The 19,636-nt window shown below is 37.1% G+C and overlaps 1 protein-coding gene across 1 annotated transcript in view; it reads right to left on the bottom strand.

Annotated features, from left to right (window-relative positions):
- Positions 1 to 800: 800 nt before the first annotated feature.
- SMC1B (structural maintenance of chromosomes 1B) overlaps positions 801 to 19,636 on the bottom strand; it is a 38,972-nt gene continuing 20,136 nt past the window's right edge. The window contains exons 15-25 of the mRNA XM_075112569.1: positions 17,726 to 17,832; positions 15,913 to 16,054; positions 14,332 to 14,477; positions 12,932 to 13,085; positions 11,419 to 11,517; positions 10,361 to 10,517; positions 9,453 to 9,607; positions 6,759 to 6,910; positions 6,427 to 6,496; positions 2,689 to 2,799; positions 801 to 2,416 (exon numbers count right to left, since the gene is read on the bottom strand). Of these exons, the coding sequence (XP_074968670.1) occupies positions 2,306 to 2,416; positions 2,689 to 2,799; positions 6,427 to 6,496; positions 6,759 to 6,910; positions 9,453 to 9,607; positions 10,361 to 10,517; positions 11,419 to 11,517; positions 12,932 to 13,085; positions 14,332 to 14,477; positions 15,913 to 16,054; positions 17,726 to 17,832 (1,404 nt within the window). The 3' untranslated portion in view covers positions 801 to 2,305. The remainder of the gene's footprint in view (positions 2,417 to 2,688; positions 2,800 to 6,426; positions 6,497 to 6,758; positions 6,911 to 9,452; positions 9,608 to 10,360; positions 10,518 to 11,418; positions 11,518 to 12,931; positions 13,086 to 14,331; positions 14,478 to 15,912; positions 16,055 to 17,725; positions 17,833 to 19,636) is intronic.

The following is a 19,636-nucleotide window of genomic DNA, read 5'->3' as shown; positions in this document are numbered from 1 at the left end:
TGGATACTGATGTATCAGCTTGGAACATTTTAATTGTTGCTTCAAGCGGCAGCAAAATTAATCTGATGAGCCAAGATATTTACGACCCTGATTATGGCAACTTTTTAAGCCCAACCCTAAAGTCACGTGAGGACAACCCTACGTCATGTAACTCCTTATCTTGGGCTTGAAGTCAGGGCCACATTAGGAAATCACATCCCCTCCCTTTGGTAAGGATCTGCTTACACCTAAGCATTGGCGGTTCTTCCATTTTGTAGACATTGCTGAAGCCCCTGACTCAAGTCCCATTTATTTGTATCCTGAAAAAGCAGATAAGTAAGGGGTTATTTTAATTCCTAACAAACACAATATGAAGGTAGAAATGCCCAGTTTCGGTTTTTTATTTCCATCGCCCCAGTCAAAGAACAGATTTTAGTCATCTTAGGGATGCGATTGCCTTGCAGCTACCTTAGGATTGAAAATATAGTCAAAAGGGACAGAACCTGAGACTTGTCTGTTCCATTTATCTGTTAAGTGAAAGAGTAACTTGTTTAAGGCCCTGTTCAAATTACTACCCAAGTATTGTGAAAGAACTAACCATACAAACTGGCATGTTCAGTGATGTTTGCCAATTCTACTGTAGATGGCTCGTTTTGTACTTACTTCATAACTTTATTTTTTAAATAGGAATAAAATAATTACTGAAAACAAACTTGTTGATCATTTATTATCCTGTTTTGCTCAAGCTGTGTAATGAAGGTGATAGGACATCTTTGATGGTGGCATACAGTCTTAATAAAATATTTAAAGCCAATAGCCCATTCTTGTAGAGCAGCTAAACTATGTAGCTTTCACCAGTCTTCAGACTGTTCCATTCTGTACTGTATTTTTCCATTTGAACTAACTGTTCCTAGCAAATGGTTAAAAAACATACACAAAACCAAAACTTCTGTGTTTGCAATACACAGACTGATGTGGATCAACAATCTTTGAAAACTGGTAGAGGCTGCTTTTCTGTTCATCCTTCACACTGCTCTAACTATTTCCACATCTGTCAATGGATTCTGAGTTAAGGGACTGATGCTAACTCATGACTTACACTCAGAGTAAATAATTTTATTTAATGAAGTATGGCAGCAACAGAAGTATTTGATAAACATCTGTCTACAGTGTAAGTGGACACATTTATGTTGTTGAAATGTTCCCATACAAACACATTATCTACTGCTCACATGTCATTCCTTCCTTAGGCAGAAGCCCCACGTGTCCAGATGTCATTGGTTGTGTGCAACAAGCACAGTATTAGCAACACATTACAAGGCAGACGTGTATAAGCAGTGTGGTGGATGAAAGGAAGCTGGTGTATGAACATTAAGAAGTTATGACCATAAGTATATAATTATTATGAACAATCTTAAATCAAATAAAGCTCTTCAGCATAAACCAAGGTGTGACACATAAGCCACATGAAGTGATTCAAGGGCTCTCAAACAGTGTTCCGTAACCAACTTCATTAACTTTGCTTCTTAGGTGAAACACAGCCATCAAAATAAACTTCACTGGGACAGCTACGTAATAACAATCTCAACCACAAAACCAATATACTTTTTTTTTTCCTAAGGCTGCTACCTGTATGGAATGTGTCTTGCACCTGTTTTATTCCTTCCACTTTTGAGTGGGGTAGAGTACCTCAAAGGTGAGGTTTCTCCAGGTTGCATCACACTGATAGAGATATATCATCAGCTTTTGTAAAGTTAACTAATATTCTCATAAGGTTGCAGCAGAAGACTGAATTCTTACTGGGAGTCACAAAAGCCACATAAGATAATGGGTAGATTCCAGTATCTTGTTTTAAAAAGCAGGAAATCATCTTATCTGAAGGCAAATAGATGCAGCTGCAACACAAGAGAGAGACATTGTGAAGGCCTTGACCAGTGGTAACATGCATCTAAACGGTGCACTGGAGATACTGTTAAACACATTACTTTTCATAAGAAAAGCAAGGGGCTTTTTCTTTGGAATAGTGTGCTTATGTGAACCTGTAATCCTTCGTCTTAAGGCAAAAAACCCCCAAAACATTTGAAGAGAAACTTTGCATACCAGAATGTACAGACTTCAGTAACAACCTCTGGCTATCTCTTACTTGTTAACAAAACTATGTCAATGAATAACAGTTACTTCCTTCAATGTTTTAGGAAACTGCTTCGTTTGAAAGGTAGGCATTTCTCTATCAACCTCTAAGAGCCACATTCAAACTCAGATTTTTAAGAGTCATCTGTAAACACAGTTCTTGCTGTTGTCACCTGGCCCTGAAATCATCCATGCTTTATTCTGCACCAGAAGTCCATTTGTGCTTCTCTGTTCTTTCCTGGTCACCAACGTCTGGATACTCGGTGAGATCCAAAGTCAGTACTCGACTGAACATAAAGTCATCATGCTGACAAGAGGAAGGATCACACAATTTAAACCACTTCTGTTATTTGAAATAAGCATTTCATACATGACTATGAGATACAATAACGAGTTTGAGTTACCAAAATTATCTTTTCATCAAAGCAGTGCGGGCACTTATTTCTGAACACAAAGTAGTTCAAATCCAGGAACACAATTATGTACATGATTCACTGCAGTAACACTTAAGGTGTAAATCAGGACTTCAACAAAAAACAGCATGTATTATTTTAAAACTTGGTAATAATTAATTGTTACCTCTGGACATACTCCAATCAATGCATCTGCTTTGGAATAAAACTCTTCCTTTAGAGAAATAACTATCATTTGAAACTGTTCGTGTGCCTGTTCTCTAATGAAACTTGATACCTTTGGAAAGAAGCCAAATATTTCAGTAAGTTAGTTCTGGCAGACTTGAACCACGCTATAATTCAGGAATGAAGAAAAAAGAACCGAACTACGTTAGCTGCAGAATTCAGTAATTCAGTTACAAAATAAGCAGGATAAAATGAGAAATAAAACAGTCTTAAGACAGATACTCTGCATGTTCTTAGGACAACCCCTCAGATCTGCTGCTTTTTGAAAGTGTATAAGAAAATAATCATTCACTCCAATGAGTACAGTTACAGAAAAAGGCCAGTGCCATTGAAAAATATTTTACTTAATATAACTACAAAGGAAGGTGGAAATTCCTGAATAAGGAAGAAAGGTGTGGAAAGGTTGTTACTGGCTGCATACTAAGATCTTAAATATGTATTAGTTTGCTGCAGACAGCAACATTTTTTTCAGTGATCTGCAAAACAAAGGTACAAATATTAAGTTATAAATCGGTGACTGAATAAGGCAGTATCCCACAATACAAATTAAATGCTGAATAAAGGAAAACCAGTAGATTTTTAATTAGACTTTTTCTGCACAGTTATATCTATGTGATATGGAAGTAATTTTCTTAATGGAAGAACTGCCTTTAGTGGGTTACATAATTCACATTCATTTTACAGTACTATTACAAGTAAATTATTGGAGATCTGGTTTAGTAACTCCTTAAACTGAAAGAATGGAAAGAAAAAGACTTATTTCTAAGCATAAAACCTGGGTACCAGTGAGTACATTTTCCATGTATCATTTTTGCTCACTGCAATATTTAATTCCTCTGCTCTGGAGGTTTTTGTGCTTTCCAATAACAACTGCATCTTACAGATAAGAAAGAGATATGAAAGACCCTGGGAGCAGGGAAACATTAAGTGAATGATACGTGCAGATCACTGCAGTTTTGCTTTTGCTTATTCTGCAATCTCAGACATCTTTTGCACATGGGCAGCTGCTCTCCAAGCATATTATATGTCACAGCCTGTATCACAGGTTGCCTGCTTCATGTTGCTTATGTGACAAGAGCAGCCCTTTCAGTAACCCTGCCCCAACCTCTCTGCGTTGCATCTCCTTATGGGAGCGGCGGGCAGGAAAAGGACTGCAGGGCATTCTGGGCAGGGGCTGTGCAGCCAGTATGCCCCAGCCTTATGGGAGACAGGCGTCTCTAGCCATGAAAGTTACAGAACGGGTAGGAGCCCAATTCAACCTCAACCTCAAAGCAGGAAGCTCAGCCTAACTTCCCTGTCAAATTACATGGGCCCCAACGACTCAACTAAAGGCTTAATGCAGACTACTAAGGCACTTTCAGGGTTAACCCTAATGTGTAATATAATCAAAGTTTAATAGCTCTTTAGCCAAAAAGTGGTATTTATGGACGTTATTTTTATAAATATACATTAGACCAGAACTTACAATACTTAAACTTTCTGCATTAATGCTGAAATTTTCTTGGATATGCATCTTAAAAACATACATTATTGTTGCTGATGCGTGAAATGAAATATGGTACTGCCAAACAGTAAAAACACTGCCAATTGAAGGTTAAGCCTAGGACCCATTTGGCTAACAACTGTTAATGTGACCATTTTTTGTGGGCTATGAATGTGATCTTTATCCGAAGAAAAGTAAACCAGATTTGAAGTATGTTTGAATTGAGAAACCCAGTTGCTTGAAAGAAAAATCAGCTTTCTTTGTTTATAGCGTTCTGAAGAATGGTGCTTAGCATATTCTTAGGTATAGAGTGGGCATCTCTTCTGCCAGATGTGTCAGAATGAGCCTACTCAGAAAGGCACACTGCAGCGAAGTGCCTCATTACTGTGTTTCGCATCAGCCATGTTAATGCATCATTTGCAGTCTCTGTGGAAAGTTGATAACATACTAGAAACCTTGAACTTCAGGGAATTGACGACTGGTCCATCTGTAACTGCAACAGGAACATATATGGATATACTAAGGTCATCCAGGCAATGACCTGCAATTTTGTTAGGCATGATCTGGGACTCCTGCCCAGCTCCAGACAGAACCATGGAGAATTCTATATTTGTATCCAAAAGACCACCTCAGAAGTCTGCAGAGATAAGAAGTCCTAATTACCTAATACACTGCAGCTTTGATGAAAGGCAAAAATGTGAAATTTAGGATTAAACAGTGTAACAACAGACAAAAAAAGACAGTAAAGAAAAACTTGGAGGCAGCCTGAGTAACTCTAAGTCAGCAGCCATGATATGTTTGACTCCAGAATTAAGAACACCATCCAGAAAACACAACACTGGTATTTAACCAGAATACATGACCTTCAACTGTGATGTCAACTCATAGTGGCCCCGAGTGAAAGACTAGTAACTAGAAAAGTATTGTGTTAAAAAGCTTAGGTCACACAGGTGTTTTGTGATCACTTGATGTATAATCTTGTTTCTAATCATGTCATCAAGAGCCAAACTCTAAAGCTTGCTTAGTTATTTTCATTTCAGTCCCATTACTTCTAATCTGGTGTTGCTGAAACACACTGGACTGAGTTAAAACAAACTTAGGCTATATCATCCGCTCGGAGGTAGTGGACAATGGGTATCCCTCATGGACTTGTTTCCCAAGGAATGCCTAAGGAATTTGCATTCAGGAAAATGCTTCTCATGGTGCTATGTGGAGTCAGTAATCTCTGAGAAGGAATTCTACCTGACAGGCACAAGTAGTGGAGCCTCCCCAGCAGTCTACTTGGAGGTACCCTCCAAGCAAACTCTGGTGTACTTGGCACATCAAAATTAACTCCATGAGGAAAGTAAAAAAGTTTGGTGTTTATAAAACTGCTTTTGTTCATTAGGCTCTACCAAAACTGACATCACTATTAATGCAGGTAGAAATACAGCTTGATCTTACTTTGTGTGGAAAGGAATGTTTCCATAGAAGAAAACCGAGGTACGTGTGGAGATCTTTTTGACTCCTCTCCTACGTACAATCTCCTTGTACTGAGACTCCTCCTCCCAGAGGTTGACATCTACAGTTGGCAATCTCTACTGTCTGCATTCTATCATAAGTTTTTGTTACAGTGAATAGTTATTAGCAAAAACGGACAGAGAAATTGAGAGGAGGACAGGAAGCTATTTTAATCAAGCAAAAATTCATGTGACTAAAACAATGAGGGTAAGAGCCCTTAATTGGTGTTAATGTAAAAATATTTAGTAGGCCAATTATGTAAAAATAAATACTCCAGTAATAGAATGACTTAATTTTCAATGTGCAGATACACTCCTTTCTGAGGTAACAGAACACAAAGGCCTTAAAAATTCCAACGAACCAAACCTAACCACCAGTTCACAAGTGACCTTCATGTCAGACTGTACCACACATGGTCATGCGGCATACTTTCACACTCCTTACCTATTTTTCTAAACTTCACAGTTTGGGGACTAATTAAAACACACTTAGATTCAAGAATTTAAACCTAGCCCTAGCCTAACATCTCATACAACCATTATTTCAGTCCTAAACCCAATATATTTTAAAACAGGTTAAGCCAGTGGAATCAATCTCTTTATCCCAACAACCTGTAATGAAAAGTAGCTATCCTTCTACAAAAGATATCATTATATTGTCAACAAAAGGGTAAAAGGGTGAAAGGGACCAACTTACTTTATCAATGTTTGTGTTATCCAGGGCAGCGTCTATCTCATCTAAAATAAAAAAAGGGGCTGGCCAAAAACTGTAGAAGAGAACACAGTATTTTGCATTTAGACGCAAAAATGTTAATAAACATTCTAACTACTTTCGAGATTAGCTTACTCTATCATAAAATTTTGATAAGAAGTAACGACAATAAAAAAATAAAGTAATAAGAAGTAAAAATAAGGACATTAGTAACGGCTGAATACTCTATCCGCAGATTTTTTTAACATGTTTGTTACACAGTCTTCCTGTCACTTACTCAGCCACATACTTGGATAATACCATAATATTTCTTTTACCTGTGTATAGCAAACACAAGCGCCAGAGCTGCCACAGCTTTTTCACCTCCTGACAAACTGTCCATTGGCATAAAGCGTTTTCCTGGAGCCACGCAGTTAAAGCCAATGCCTTCCAGATAAGGCTCCTCTGGATTTTCAGGACTAAGGAATGCCTGGAAATGCATACATTTCATTATTAATAGTGACATTTATAAAATAAAAATGCGTATTTTTTAGGTTTAAATACCAACTGAGCTACTGTTGAAACTAGTAAGTTAGCCTCAGTCGTAGGAAACACGCGTTCATCTATACTGAAGAGCAGCACTATAAAACTTCCCAATGAATATGCCTTTGTTAACAAACCATGAACGAGGAGGCTAATTAAACCACTTCGGAAAAGGTTCCACGTATTTATTATTTTAAAACTTTCAACTACTTAATAAACTTGATTTTATCACCTTTGATGTAATTGCTTTAATTTTTTAAAATTATTAAAATCTTAGACTTCAAAAGCAATTTTGGTTTTCATTTGGAAGTAAATATATATCCAGAATTACACCTTTTTGTGAAAGGTTAGTTTTACAAAATCTAGATTAGAACTAGAGCAAGTTTTTAATATAGGTAGGCTTTCTCTCTTCTTTGTATCTTGGTTCCCAGGTCCAAAAATTAGAAGTATTACTTTAAAGGAATGGCTATTATACCAAGCTATTAAAAAGTATGATGGATAAACTAATTGCTACATGATTTGTTTTTCCCATTAAATAGCAGAGACAATAAAATAATACAGTCTCTTCCCCTCAGCACAAGTGGATACAGAAAAATTTCCATAGTTGACACTCATTTCAAAATTGCTCCTCTCGGATCATAGATACGGTAGAAGAAAACCAAAACCAAACCAAAACCCTACATGCACTTTGGTTTAAACTAATTTCTGTGGTAAACAGTCCTGGAAGTAGGATAGAGTGCTTGCAGTATCTTTTTTTTGTTGGAAGTATGCGTATTTTCCTCTTTTTCTCCGCTGAGAGAATGTCTGTCGTTGTTAGAATGTTCTTCAGGCTGCAAACATGCCAAATATCTTGCAATGCAATGCCCAGTTCTATGCCATTGCATATATCTCTGCAAGAGGTAGTTTTCAGATGTATGGACACTGTTAGCAAAAATCATCTTGTAGCTTACTAGGGTACATATATTCCTTGCTCATCAAGATATGAAAGGAACGACAGTTCTCTCTCCACTGAAGAAGAATGGAAGAGAACAGGTGGCAAACCCAGCAGTGAATCTGTGTATGTGCGATTTCTTAGGCAGTAGTTTCTTTTAAAGTACTTCTAACACACAATGTGCTCATGAAATAAGTATCACTGAGCAATATATTCAGTGCATGAATGTTCTGAGTTGAGAATCTCTTATCTATCAAAGCTTCTCTTTTTCTGGACTGGATAGTAAATCATTATTAAGAAATGTTATTAATATTAAGTAGTCTTAATATCAGTATTAAGAAATACTAATGTTAAGAATTTTTCATATTAAAAAATTGTTAAGGTTGCTTAAAAAGCATCTGTTCAAACTGCAACCTAGACCACTTCCTCTGATGGCAAAACTCAGAGCTGACCCCTTCCTTAGCTAACCCGAGCAATTGCCACACACAGAGCAATCACCTCTCTTCCAATGGAAATTATACCAGCCTCCTCCAGCTATGTTAGCATCTAGTAGGCAGTTTTAGCTTCCCGGCTAATCACAGGATAAACTCTTGACCAGGTTACCACTATGGCTCAAATCAAGACACAGCATCACAGACCTCAGAAAGGAAGCACCTAGCTAATTATTTTTGGCAATGGATATGGAAAAGACTGGTTGTTTCAGAGTGATGCGAAGTCAAGACCTGCCTGATATTTAGTCTAGGGGAGAAGGTATGTGCCCGGTAATCATGAAGAAAGAAATGGGTTATTATCCTATCCAACCTAGAAGCAGAAAGGATATATTTAAAGATATTTAAGGTGTCCACTGAATGTTTGACTCCGAGGGAAAACACAAAATCTGAAGTTTGAGACAGAGAAGAGCTCAAGCGTAAGCCCTTTAAACATTCAACCATCTACAGAATTTGATGTAACCAAAGCATTTGGGAGTTTTCTCTTTACTTTCAGCATTAATACTTCCAACACTAGCAAAGATTAATACAATTGTGACACAATTTTTCTACAGGTTTCTTTAAAGCTGTGAACACACTAAGTCTATCTTTTTAAAATATTTAAGTGGGGTATAAGGAACTTCAAAACCTCACAGAAAACACGAACTGAAATAGTGATTTATGATTTTTAGTTTTATCTATAATAATGATTAAGTGTTTTTAATTACTTCTTATTAGTACCACTGGATCCGTAAACCAATGTTATTTTTAAATGAAGTCCTCAAATATAGTTCACATTTGTGTCATGGTAATTTGCAAGTCTGCTAAATACAAGAGTAAAACTAACCCAAACTGAGTAGTTCTCAATTTTGTTAACACTTTAGATCACATTTCTCTGCCTAATGCCAAGCATGCTTTGGCATATTACCTATTCCTCCTCTGACCCTAAAATTCAGAAATCCTTGTTGTTTGTGTAATTTTCTTCTTCAGGACTGAAGCTGTCTGTGGAAACTGAAAGTGTTACTTTTATAACAAAGATGATAAAGCATCAAGTAGGCCTTTTAAGCCAAGCACATCAAAACATGACACACCTGAGCACTACTGTTTCTGCAAAGTTTCTTGTAGATCTGATCAATAGCTATGGAGGCATGCTCAAAACACCGGCTAAAAAGGTCGTATCTCTTTTTTTTCACCTGTTCAAATTCTTGCTTGCATGTTCTGGCCTCCTTTCTGCTGGTCTCAAAAGCTATGAAAAAAATTACTGAAATTACTCCATAATAAGCCTCTAAGCAAATACACAGAACAAATATATATTGTATACCATAACAAGCATCAAAGAAAATATCTGTTGCAGAAAAAGGTTCTAATGCACATACAAGGAGCATACCAATATTCAAATTCCTTCCAGATTTCAAATGGAGGCCCCAAAACCTGAAAAGTTGGGATGTATTCAATCGGCTCTACACTACATTAATCTGGAGCAATGAACAAAATTCTTCCTCTAATTCCTTCTGTAAGATGGGCAGGCTTAAGCAGCACCAGCATTTACCCGTTCCAGCTTCGGAACTCCTTGCTTTTCTTAATATGTTCATGTCTGCAATGCTCTTTGAGGATATAAAAAAAATTTGTAGTAACACTCATGTCTGAGTTCTGGACAACATATACATGTTCCCTCAATTATTTAAGAAAAATTTGAAGAATTTCATTATTAAAGTCAGTAATTTCTAGAAAACAAATAAAAATACTCTGATGTCATTTGGCCAACAAAGTATCTTTCCAGTCATTTAAACTGGACTTCAGTAAACTACCACAAAGTAAAGTGTACGCTAAGAAATTGTTTACATAAAAAACCAACTGAGGATAAATACTTGAGCACAAAAAATACCTTAATATCTGAAAGAAGCAAAGCCAGTAGGATAGACCCCGGAAAGAAGAATTTCAATTAGGGTGAAAACTCTTACAGTCACAAAAGAGATTAATATGAAAGACTCAGTGTTACCATCCATTGATTCTTGGAACTTCTCCCGAGCTATCTGTAATTTCTCTACTGCTCTCAGGTTTGGAGCAGCTGTCTTCATTAAAGTAGTCTCTTTAGATTTTATTTCCTGCTGCATCTGGTTCAGCTGATCTTCTATATCTTTATTAGACTCCAGGTCCTAATGAAAAAAAATAAAAATACTTGAGCAATAAAACTTGCTTTTATGCCAAGACTTTTCAACATATACGGCAAGCACTCATGGTTTCTGGAAGAAGTACCCCACTCATCTAATACCTTTAGCTGGAAACACAACACAACAAAAACTCCACTCAGAGTCTTAGTTCTCAGAATAAATTTACTAGATCCTAAGCAGTGTTTCACAAGACCTTTAAAAACAGATAACAAATTCACTTTAGCCTAGAAGTCTAGGTTAAAATACAACACATGAGGAGATTTAGCTGGCTTCACTACTTGATTTCTAAAGAAAACCTTTGAAGACAGGTTCTCAGTAAATTCTTCGAGACAAGTTCCAGTGATGACAGATTCATCCCTTACTCTGCACCTAGCCTCTGACATTTAATTATTTTCCTTATGATTAAAAAGGAAAAAAAAAAAATACAAGAAACTGCTAAGAAAACATGACCTAATGGACCATTACAGAGAGAAATACGGCAAGTCTCAGACTCTGAAAACAAGACAAGGTGGCACAATCAACCCCCCTGGCAGCCAATCATTGTTTCTCATTTTGAGTAATAACCTATAGTGTTGGAACTTGAAGGAGAAAACAGAGTTATATTTGCTATTTATCCATTCTGTTTTTATGGTTTAGGTAAGCTTTAAATTAAATTTAGTTCTATGGGAAATTGACCTATCCAGAAATCACATACGTTAATGCTATATACAATTGCAAACTCAAAACACACATGCATGCGCGCACACAAATGCACTTAAGCTTAACAATGTTTTTAGTAAGTTTTATTTAAAGACTAGCATGAAGAATAATTAATTTCAACAAATAAAATATTTTAAATAAAAATAAAAAACTCCATCTCTAATAATTTCAAACAAAAGAAGATTACCTTCAGGTCTTCTGCTAGGCTGCTGTAGTCTATCTGAATTGCCTCTTCCCTTTCATAGATACTTGCTGTAGTCTGAGTGCCTTCTGTTTCAGTTCCTAGCTATAGATATGAAGGACATTCCAATTCAGAAATACGGCAGTTAACTTTTAAATTGTTAAAACAATACATTAAAAGGATATAAAATGAGGAGACAGTAGTACCTGGTATGATGTAAACTTATTCCAGAGCTCATCCCCTAGCCAAAATGGAATTAACAGTTAGCTCTTAGGAGTCTAATTAAAAAACACACCTTTTAAATGAAGATGAAAACATCTGCTAATTTCAGTTTGAAGCTAAGATGAAAGCAGCGGTAACTTAATTGTAATATATTTAGAACAATGTGCATACTGTAAATCTCCTGATTGGAAAGATTTATGTCCCCCTGATAATTCAATCCCTTTTCAAGTAAGGGCTCTGAAACGTGTAAGTCGAGGAATTTCTTCTATGCAGTTGACCTCAGAAGAAATGAGTAGCTTCAATTATGTATGGCATAAGCAGAGTATCTTCTGGACACTGTAAGTCTGGATTTCAAACAGCTACTCTCTCTTGAATGAAACACATCCTGCTTGCTGATATCAGTCCCTTTGCCACCTAGATTCTTTCTCAGAACCAAATCTTACTGGTCTTCTCAGTGATATTAATTAGCAATCTAAGTTGTTATTCCTACTGCCCACTTCCTTGGTTTCATCCCTTCCTTTTTCACAAACCGCAAGTGCTGAGCTGCCTACATGCTCTGATGATTAGTAGTTCGTGTCCTTTCCCTTCAAAGGCTGCTTACCTCACTGCCTTCATTTTGTCTTCTGACGTACCCATTCATACCTATCCTCTAGCAAGAATACTCTTCTAAGGAATAGGTTCAACAAGTTCACAGACTTGTAACAAGTCCTTCAAAACCCATAGCTGTTTTCTTTTCTAAGAGTGGAGAAAGTTTAACTTCTCCTCACAAAAGATATGCTGGAAAAAGGGGGAAGACTGAGACAAATAATGAGGGTCAATCCTCTGATAGCAGGAGTATTTCTGTTTTAGCCTATCCCTGATTTCTGTGAATATCTAGGTTTACTGAAGGCAAAAGGATGATTTCATACAGCATTGACATTATGGATAATTAACCCAATATTATCTCAATCCAGGTACATGCCATATTTATTTACATTTCTGAATTGATCCCTGTGTGTCCTCTTACATATGCATATCTAGAATACTCCTTCATACCAATTTTCTTGTACCGCAGTGATTTTACGCATTTCACAGGAATACATTTCAAGCACAAGCAAAAATAGCTGCCAACAATATTTCTGTCTACAAACAGAAATCCTTCTCTTGAATGGATGAGGCCTGAGAAATACATTGTTCTCATGTGATAACATTACTATGTAAGACAAACAGTCCTGTGATGAAAAAATAAATAGCTTTAAATTCAAGACTGAATAATTGCTCCTCCATGAGTCCTGTCTTCTGTAAACATTTTAAGTACCTCTACTTCACTGATGTCATCCAGTGATCCAGAGAGGAGCTTTATTTTCAAGTCCTGCACCTTGCATTCAAGAAGCATATTATGTCGTCTCAATCTTTTCTCTTCCAGAGTGGTTTCTATAGCTGTAGCTTCCTTTTGTAATTTTGTAGTTTCCCTACATACGCAAAAGGCACAAAACAATTAAGGAGCAGAGGCATCACTGCCAATAACATCCATGGCCATACAGCATGAAAAACAGTTACCAAGCACAAAGAGGGCTTTTTCCTCTACAATCCCTATCGAACATAAAGGAAAATGGTACTTAACTTCTTCCATCCCCTTCATTCTCCCAAATTACTCAAGAGGGAGCTGGGAACCACACGCTATTCTGTCATGCAGGCCAACACTCTGCTACTCTGTATCAACTATTAATTCTATCACAAAGAAAATGCTCGTAGCATGGACATAGTTTCAGTATACTGCCAAGCTCCCAGTATAGCATGTTCAAATATCTGCCTTTCCTAACTACAACTAAGCTTTGTTCTGTTCAGCTCTGCTGAACATGTACGGAGATTTGATCCTTTTAAAATTTAATCAAGTATCTTTTATCATTACTCTACTTGAAATACACCTTCTTTCCAACAAATTCCTTTGATAGCATCAAGTTGCTAGATAAGGTAGAGACATAACAGTCATATTGTTAAGATTACACACTATAAAATTAATTATCAGACATACTATCTTTATATAAAGATATATATACAATTCCACAAGTTTACCTGGCCATATTGTGCCAACATGTCGGGTTTTTTTTAAACATAAAGAAGACTCATGATTAAGAGCCATTAAGCACATCGATAATAAGCAATTATAAGTAAACTAAAATATAAACTGTCCCCAAAGTAGTTGATTTAAAAGAAGAGTAAGGACAAAATAGTGACCTAAAATGAGTGTTAGTTTAAGGTATCCAACACTTGAAAAGCCTGGAGAAAATGAGAACACTGAAATAATGAAAAAAATTTCTCAATTTAACCAACTGTACAACTCAAAAATATGAAGCTACCAGCAAATTTAATATGCCCCTTCCCCCTCAAGGTGTAAGCTAATACATACTTACCAAAAGTCACTACATATTTATCAGAAATCACAACAAGACCTAACACTAGGTAGATAATAAGATAATGTTATTCTGTATGGCTTACGGGATGGCTCCCATGAAATAATCTTGTTCACATTGCTTTTGGGAACCCCACACCAAATTAGAAACACTTTTTAACTTATGCATACTGTAAATGCAAATTACCATGTCTCTAATGAATCTTTCAGAAGAAAGCAAAACGAGAAATTCGAACATCTGATCACTAAAACTCTTCTAAATATTAGTACATTAATATTTTCCCAGGAGTACAATCAGTAATTACCTATTAAGAGTTAACAACGTCTTTCTGAACTCTTCAACTTCATTTTGGGTTTTTATAACCTCAGATTTATGAGCACTTAATCTATCCTTAAGATGTTGCTGCTCCTCCACAATTTCATTCACTTTTTTTAGAAGCTTTTCCTCATCCTGCATAGAAATATTTAAATTTTTAACCTTTCACAAAAATTCTCTATGTGGCATCTTTATTATACAGAAAGAAAGTTAAAAGTTTAAACCTGTTACAATACATTCAAATATGTTGCAGCACAAAATCTGAAAGGCACTGGGAAAATGGCCTGGATAGGAAGGTCCAGATGTTTTGTATACACAGGCACGGCCAGCTCTGGATTTGTGACTATACTGGCCTAAACTATAAAGCTACAAACAAGGCGGCGATCCTAGGGCACCTACAATCTGTAGGCTACTCCCTTTTCCTCAGTTAGTCCCTTAGCCCTGCAAGGCGGATCCCATCTGCTGTGCATCTGTAATGCATTTAGCAACACCTAAGGTAACCTAAAATCCTTTAAAAAGTATTAATGATTAAAAGATAAATCCTGAAGTAATCTACAGAGAACAAAGAATATGTGGAGGTGCTCTAGAAGAGCCTTCCCCCATATAACCCATACCACTGCTAAATTGCTAGAAATTAGGTGCTAGAATACAGTAAACCTAACGCTACGTGCATGAAGACACGACACGGTCCTTAAGAGACTAGTATTATGGCAACCTAATCAAGACTTATTGCTGTTGCAATATCTGAACAAAGTACCTTCTGAATTTACTCCAGGACAAAAATACCTGAACTGGCTCAAAGTCATATTTCAGAAGAATTATGCATACAGGCATGAAGTCAGACATGTTTTTGTGCATGACTGAGTAAGGGTCTATTGTTTTTCCTCTGTATCAGATATACGTGCCTTCTAATGCTAAAGTACAGAGTTCAAATGATGCATGTGTGGGTTTTTTGCCCACTTTGGGGCAGTTTTACATTTCATTTTTGGTTTTTATTCGAAGTACTAGTACACATTTTTTCTCCTTCACTTTCTAGTGCACCGCAAGCATAGTTTATTTAACAAGCAACATTAACACACCAAAAAATTACTTATGAATAAAGAAGCCTATGAAGGAGGATTCCATACATATTACTTCAACTAAAAATTTAAATTAGCTTTCATAGAATTATTCTACGTCTATTAGTGGCTGTGAAGCACCTTAAAAATGCAAAGCACCAGAGTTGTTTACTATTACTCATAAAATCATCTAAAGAATCTCAGCCACATGCTACTAGTTTTATCTGTAGTCCTATGCTGCCTTTTCATATAAACTAAACATAACACTGTACATACAGTAATCCCAAATTTAATTCTGGTATGCTTATTTTTAATTATTAAGTACCCTAATATGACAGGTTATTCTGAGGTTAAAATGATCATATGCAACTCAATTTTTTTAACATTTAGGAAGTCAACACTGAATTAAGCCCTAGAAGAATTTCTCAACAGCATCAACTACATTTATTCAAAATTGCAATTCAATGTGTTCTTTCCTCTCAGTCCCATATATATATATATTTTAGAATTACCTTCTGTAGCCCAATAATCTCAGCTTCATCTTTATGAATGGTCTCCGTCAACTTGCTGACTGCATTTGTTAATTTTTGTAGGTGATCACGATTATATTCCAGCTGAATGTTTAGCCTTGTCTTCTGATTTTCAAACTCCAGTCTAGTCAAAGTACAGTATTTCAAACCAACACTTACAAAGCAGGCTAGTAACTGTGATTTCAAGTTATTACAATATACATTTTCACTTTGACTACTTAGATAACATTTTAATATCTTCTACATGAACACAAAAATTTGCATACATTTGGATCATTGATTCCACCTACACCACATCCTGTGGATATACTGGAAGTTACAAAAATATAAAGATACAGTACACCCACACTCAATATGGAAAGTGACGCTAGATGTTCAAGTATCTCAGTATGAATGATATACCTGTAAATGATGCAGATGATAGCTGGGCAAAAGATACACTGATGCTAAGTATTTATCCAATGCCTATGCTCCCTGCTCAGTCTCCCTAAGCCTCCTAGTCAGGTGGCATGTATGTTTATCTGAGTATTTTAAGCAGCCTGTCTCAGCTGGAAGGTGGCAATTAAGCAGCATGAGACCTGTGCTTTTTAAGCCATATTCACCCTTGCTTATCATCTCTCAGTTGAGATCTCTATTTGTTTACAGGGGAGCAATGGCAAAAACTTCTTCATGTGCTGCTGTGAGAAAGGACTGAAGTAAATCTAAGTGGCTGTTTACAGAAAGGTCTCCTCTCAGCTGTTCCTGTCTGCCTCTTGAGCTTTGAGCTTCCCAAATGATTTACTACTAGCGCTGCATCTGTCCAGGCAAAAGGGTTGGCACACCACCAGCTACAGGCTCTCGAGACCTGGGCAAAAAGGCACCATAGCACAGGCTTACAGGACCAATGATGGCAAGTTAGGGCACAAGCAAGGCCAAGGCTGTATGTGCAATGTAGCATAAGGCAGTGCAAAAAGCTCCTCTTTTTATTGTTCTAACTTCTTACACTTCACCAGACTTAATTTCTTGCAAACATAAATGATAAAATCATCTCATCCAGCAGGAGCTTTAACTGCAACTGAATGCACTGCACTCCTACCTCACTGCAGCCCTAGCCGAAAACATGTATTTGGACCAGTTTCTGAAAACCAGTCAGAAAGTCTCTTAGCAGCTGAAGAGACAGCTGAGAAAATGGAGTTCAGTGCTAGCAATTACACTAGTCATGTAGAAAAGGTGTATTTCCTATAAATAATGTCAGGAAATGCACAAACTATCATCTGCCTGAAAACACTTGTAGTATAAGCAGACAGTCCATTTTAACATTCTCATTCTTTAAGATAAAAATTTGTGGTCCTATGACATGCCTGTTTGAGAAGAATACCAGCTGAGGTTGTATGTGAGAAAATTAAGATCCTGTTTTCCTTGGTAGTATGGTTCCTATACCAAATCACTGCTTCTTACCCCCAGTTGTTCTTTAAGATTTTTGATACATGAGTGAGTCTTCACATTACCCTCAGTTTGTGATAGAGCCATTTTTCAATGTGGATTTCAGAAAACTGTTCTTTGCTTTATTTTTCTACACTAGTGCTACCAAAACAGTACATTTTACCTTTCAAGTTTGTAGCAGAATGCCACTGACTATAACTGTACAATAAATGCAAACCATAGCAGTGCAACTGCTAACTAATCTTTGCAGTGGTAATATAACCTTTTATAGCCTTCTAGGTTTTTGTGGTACTTGCTGTGATGGAGTTACTCATTTAACAGTGTGCCCAATCTAATACAAACCCCTTTTCTACATTTCAATTACAAATACCACCTTCTCTTATCTATCTCCTCTTGTTGTCTCACATGTTCTTGCTCATACACACGAATATTTTCTATACCAATTTCTTCACAGAACTCCTGGAAAACAGCATCTTCAGCCTTTGAATAAAGAGAAATGGAGCAAAAAAAATGTTTATACTATTTTGGCACTCACAGAAGTTAAACATTTAGACAATCACTTCATGCACAGACTGGATTTCCAAGGTACTTCAAGAAACAGCAAGCTGAACTACTGAGAATTAATTTGTACTTGACACTTTCAAATAACACTTTCAGTACAAATGCCAGATACAAGGCATATGATCTGCAAAAGGTAACTCTTATCTAAGCTCTACTGACAGCACCTGGTCATTCCAAAGACAATTAAAGTCAGCACAGTATAACCAACTTCCCTGGTTCTGCCTGTGGTTCCCAGTCAACTGAAGGAGAGAAAGCTGAATTGTACACAAGACACTGATCAGATACACCAGGCTTCTTGGTGTAGCTCAGTTCTTCATTTCAATCCTTTCAAGTGATCCATAAATAAACTGCTATGTTCCATTTATAGCAAAGCCACAGCAAAAAAACTGCTACCGAATCTCTCATTTCCTAATTATACAGTGTATAATAATAAAGGCTTCAGCCAAAAACAGTCCTAAAATTTTAATGAAGAACTTAAGAAGGCAAATAGGTATGGTGTACATGGCAGGATTGAACAATGGAATTGCAACAGCCTACAGCATTTAAGAGGAAATGTAATGGACTGCAAAAATGTTAAGAGAACTTTACACGTCAAAACCCAGTATTGTTTATATTGTTTTGGTACACAGGCTTGTTTAACTACATATGAAATACTACAGCAATGCTTATAAATATCTAAAGGGAGGGTGTCAGGACGATGGGACTAGGCTCTTTTCAGTGGTGCCCAATGACAGGACATGGGGCCATGGGCACAAGTTGGAACACAGGAAGTTCTACCTGAATATGAGGAAAAACTTCTTTACTGTGAGGGTGCCAGAGCAGTGGAACAGGCTGCCCAGAGAGGTTGTGGAGTCTCCTTCCCTGGAAATACTGAAAACTCGCCTGGACACGGTGCTGTGCCCCCTCCTCTAGGTGCCCCTGCTCAAGCAGGGGGGTTGGACAAGATGATCTCCAGAGGTCCCTTCCAACCCCTACCATTCTGTGATTCTGTGACACACATCTGCACGAGTAAGACAAAGAAGATGCAGCAATTTTGGCATCTTCTTACATGCAGAATTCCAGTCATAGCATAATCCAAGAAAGGCTGATAAGAATGGGTCAGAGGCCAGGAACTAAACACACATACTACACACCTCAAGTAACTCCAGATAGTGGTGAGGAATCTCTCTTTCTCCAAGAATCTGCATTTACACAAGCATCTAGGTGCAGTACTGTGAATTTTCCAGATAAAACTGCAGCACCATTTTTCCATAGTTTGTTCCAGATTCCTTTGTTTGGCAAGAGTAGGAACAAGGAAGCTTCAAGAGAGAAGTACAGATGAGGTGCTTATTTCAGAGAGGCCAGAGTCTACTCTAGTAGATCGTTGTATGAAACCCCTCTTGGTACCAGATTAGGTTTTACTACTATTCACTTCACTGAATGCTCTCTCAGTCTCTTCACGATAACCATGCTTTTGAATTTATCAACTGTCTGTATGAACTGTTCTGCGGACCATCTGAAGACTCGAGAATGACAAGGAAAATGAGGTATAAGGTGGTAGAACAGTCTACAGGAGAAACAGCTAGGAGACCTAACTGCTGGATCACATATCACAGAGAACTTTTCCTGTTGCTGATAAAAAGCAGAAAGGAGCAGGTTCTAATGAAAAAAAGCTTTTTAGTACCATAACAGATACTAAATTTGGACAGGTGGGGATAGCACAAGGCCCCCAGGCTCTGCATCA

Source organism: Phalacrocorax aristotelis, chromosome 1, assembly GCF_949628215.1.
Source record: "Phalacrocorax aristotelis chromosome 1, bGulAri2.1, whole genome shotgun sequence".
Classification (NCBI taxonomy): domain Eukaryota; kingdom Metazoa; phylum Chordata; class Aves; order Suliformes; family Phalacrocoracidae; genus Phalacrocorax; species Phalacrocorax aristotelis.
This window is presented reverse-complemented; position numbering and strand designations above follow the sequence as displayed.